General features: G+C 37.4%; 1 protein-coding gene across 1 annotated transcript in view; it reads left to right on the top strand.

Moving 5' to 3' along the window:
• LDHB (lactate dehydrogenase B) overlaps positions 1-3,050 on the top strand; it is a 16,732-nt gene that overhangs the window by 7,647 nt on the left and 6,035 nt on the right. Inside the window, exons 2-3 of the mRNA XM_011969870.1 lie at positions 953-1,070; positions 2,877-3,048. Coding sequence (XP_011825260.1) covers positions 953-1,070; positions 2,877-3,048 — 290 coding nt within the window. The remainder of the gene's footprint in view (positions 1-952; positions 1,071-2,876; positions 3,049-3,050) is intronic.

The following is a 3,050-nucleotide window of genomic DNA, read 5'->3' as shown; positions in this document are numbered from 1 at the left end:
TGGTAACTGCAGGAGTCCGTCAGCAAGAAGGGGAGAGTCGGCTCAATCTGGTGCAGAGAAATATTAATGTCTTCAAATTCATTATTCCTCAGATCGTCAAGTACAGTCCTGATTGCATCATAATTGTGGTTTCCAACCCAGAGCTGGTTTTACAGGCGCCCGCCACCTCACCCGGCTAGTTTTTTTGGTATATTTTAGTAGAGAGATGGTTTCACTGTGTTAGCCAGGATGGTCTCGATCTGCTGACCTCATGATCCACCCGTCTCGGCCTCCCAAAGTGCTGGGATTACAGGCTTGAGCCACCGCGCCCGGCCTGATCAAGATTAAATAGTATATTCATTACTTTAGATTGATTTTGAGTGGGGTACAGAGAATGACAATTGGAATAGAAAACAAAAGAAATCTGAGACTGGACAAATCTCAGGCACAGATTTGGAGTGATCTCATGAAAAAACCTCCGAGTCCTAGATTCTTCTGCCCATAAAACTCTCCCTCCTTTCCCCACCAAGACATTTGAGTGGATCAGAGCCACCCTGAAAATTCCAAGCTTCAGCCTGGGTTTCAAATCCCGGTGATTTAAGCCAAATCTACCCTCTCAGAAAGCCTCCAAATTGGGGTGACCTCAAGGATGGACACATTGCCCAAGGTTGTTTCTGGGCCTGAGTGTGTTTGTTTTCACCGTTCCCTCCCGCTTAATCTATAGACTTGTATTCAGTAGGCCTACTCCTGAACTAAGCTGGTTTCCTAATGAATCTTTAAGTCTACATGTTCTTAAAGTATAGTTTGTACCATGTGACCTGAATCCTTGTTGAGTATCCAAGTCCATGGTAAAATTCCCAAGATGTTTAGACCTTGGTGCTTAGCCATGTTAAAGATCTTTCTCTGGGTTAGATTGTGAGCTGAGGCATCCTCGAGTGGCTTAGGGTTCTAATGCCTGTCTTTGCGTTTACAGTCTCTGGCTGATGAACTTGCTCTTGTGGATGTTTTGGAAGATAAGCTTAAAGGAGAAATGATGGATCTGCAGCATGGGAGCTTATTTCTTCAGACGCCTAAAATTGTGGCAGATAAAGGTAATTTCACTTAATGCCCAAAGTGATCTAATATTTTTTCATGCCCCCAAAAACACATTTGGAATGCATCTTACAGCATAATAGATTTATTTGTAAGTAGGAAAAGTTTTGGAACAGTTATTTCAATAACTGTCAGTAAGATATTTATAATTTAGTTTAGTAAATTCAAATTATTGCAAAATTGTTATATAATTATAAAATATTTCCCCCTTTTTCCTCATTTAATAAAAAGCTCTTCTTATTGCTCTTCTTATTTCTCTACCATATTCTACTTTTTATTTCTCATACATTTTATATTTGCTTATTAATGGACAGCTACCTAAAATGAGTTTGCTAGCCAGAAATGATCACTGATATGTCACCAACAGGAAATAACAAATCGGATTTATAGCATTGTTTGGCTTATTTTACCACCTTTCTTCTATAGGCCAATTTTCTTTCATCCATTTCTAGAAACCCACTTGCTACTACTAAAATGTACACGTAGCAAATTGACATTTTCCCATTGGAAGTGTATGTAGAAAATGGTTAGGTATTCCACACTCCACACTGCCACACTAGTTATCTTTATCCTAAAACAGATGCTTTCTCTGAAATGAAAGTTTAAATGCATTCTTTTCTTTAAAGATTTCTTATCTTTTTATAAACCTTTGTCTGTATTCTAAAACCTCTAGCAGGGCCTGCACAGCTCTCAATTTGGATATAACCTGCGTTTCCTCATGGCTCATCGTCCTCCTCTCTGTCTCTGTTATAAAATTAATCTTCCCATCCTGGTGAATCTGGTGTTGGCAGTTTCTTTTCTTGTGGGTCCAGTTTATTCTCAAGGTTAAACTCAAGTATCACTTCTGTTAACCCTCTCCCACATACGTTTTACACATTTGATATGTAACATTTTGGGCTATTGTATTATAACAGCTTGTTGTATGTATCTGAGAACCGGCATGTTTTAGATCCCAGAAGTATTGGTATAAAGTAATTTCAATGCCTTGAAGAAACTAAATAATAGCTATTATTTATAAATTTGTAACATTCTGGGTACTGTATGAAACATTTTGCACACATTATTTCATCTTACTTCATCTTTGCAACAACCTTAGGAAATGTAGGGACTATAATTACTGCCATTTTATGGGAGAGGAACCTGCCAAAGTATTAACCATCAAAAGCCACATTGTAACCCAGTTTAATTATGCGAATCATCCATAGCTATTGAGTCAAATGACCACATCAAATCATGATATCTGTGTATTTTGAAAAAGGACACACTTCCTTAAGAAAAAAAGGAAATCTCCAGGGAAACTTGCAGTGCTAAAAAGCGAATAAGCTTCCTAAAAATATTGAGTATTAGAAATCCAAGTTTTAGTTTCCAGACAAAACCAAACACTTCAGTGCCTTCCTTCCCTTCCTAAATTTAACTTTTTAAGATAAAATAAAAGTAACTTAAGATTGATTGGTTTTGGGTTTTTTTTTTTTATTTTTTTGATGTCTACCTATTGGAGTCACTGTTTACACTTCATTTTATCCCTGACAATTCATTGAATTCGTAGCCAAAACCATACTTTGGGGTCATCTTTATTTCCTTTATTTTCTGAGGCAGTTTGATGTTTGGATTATTGCAGTGTAGCTCAAGGGAGAAAAATCAAGCCACAGGAACATTGAACTTCAAGCCCTTACAATACAGAAAACTTAATTCACATATACGTTCTAGAAGCTTATGTATGGTTAGGCTTTTAGAGCATGTCATATAGGATATGTTTTAATGAAGAGTTGCATTTAAAGTACCTGTTTTTGCCTTTCTTTTTAAAGATTATTCTGTGACTGCCAATTCCAAGATTGTAGTGGTAACTGCAGGAGTCCGTCAGCAAGAAGGGGAGAGTCGGCTCAATCTGGTGCAGAGAAATGTTAATGTCTTCAAATTCATTATTCCTCAGATCGTCAAGTACAGTCCTGATTGCATCATAATTGTGGTTTCCAACCCAG

This window comes from Mandrillus leucophaeus, unplaced genomic scaffold (genome assembly GCF_000951045.1).
Source record: "Mandrillus leucophaeus isolate KB7577 unplaced genomic scaffold, Mleu.le_1.0 Scaffold918, whole genome shotgun sequence".
Classification (NCBI taxonomy): Eukaryota; Metazoa; Chordata; class Mammalia; order Primates; family Cercopithecidae; genus Mandrillus; species Mandrillus leucophaeus.
This window is presented reverse-complemented; position numbering and strand designations above follow the sequence as displayed.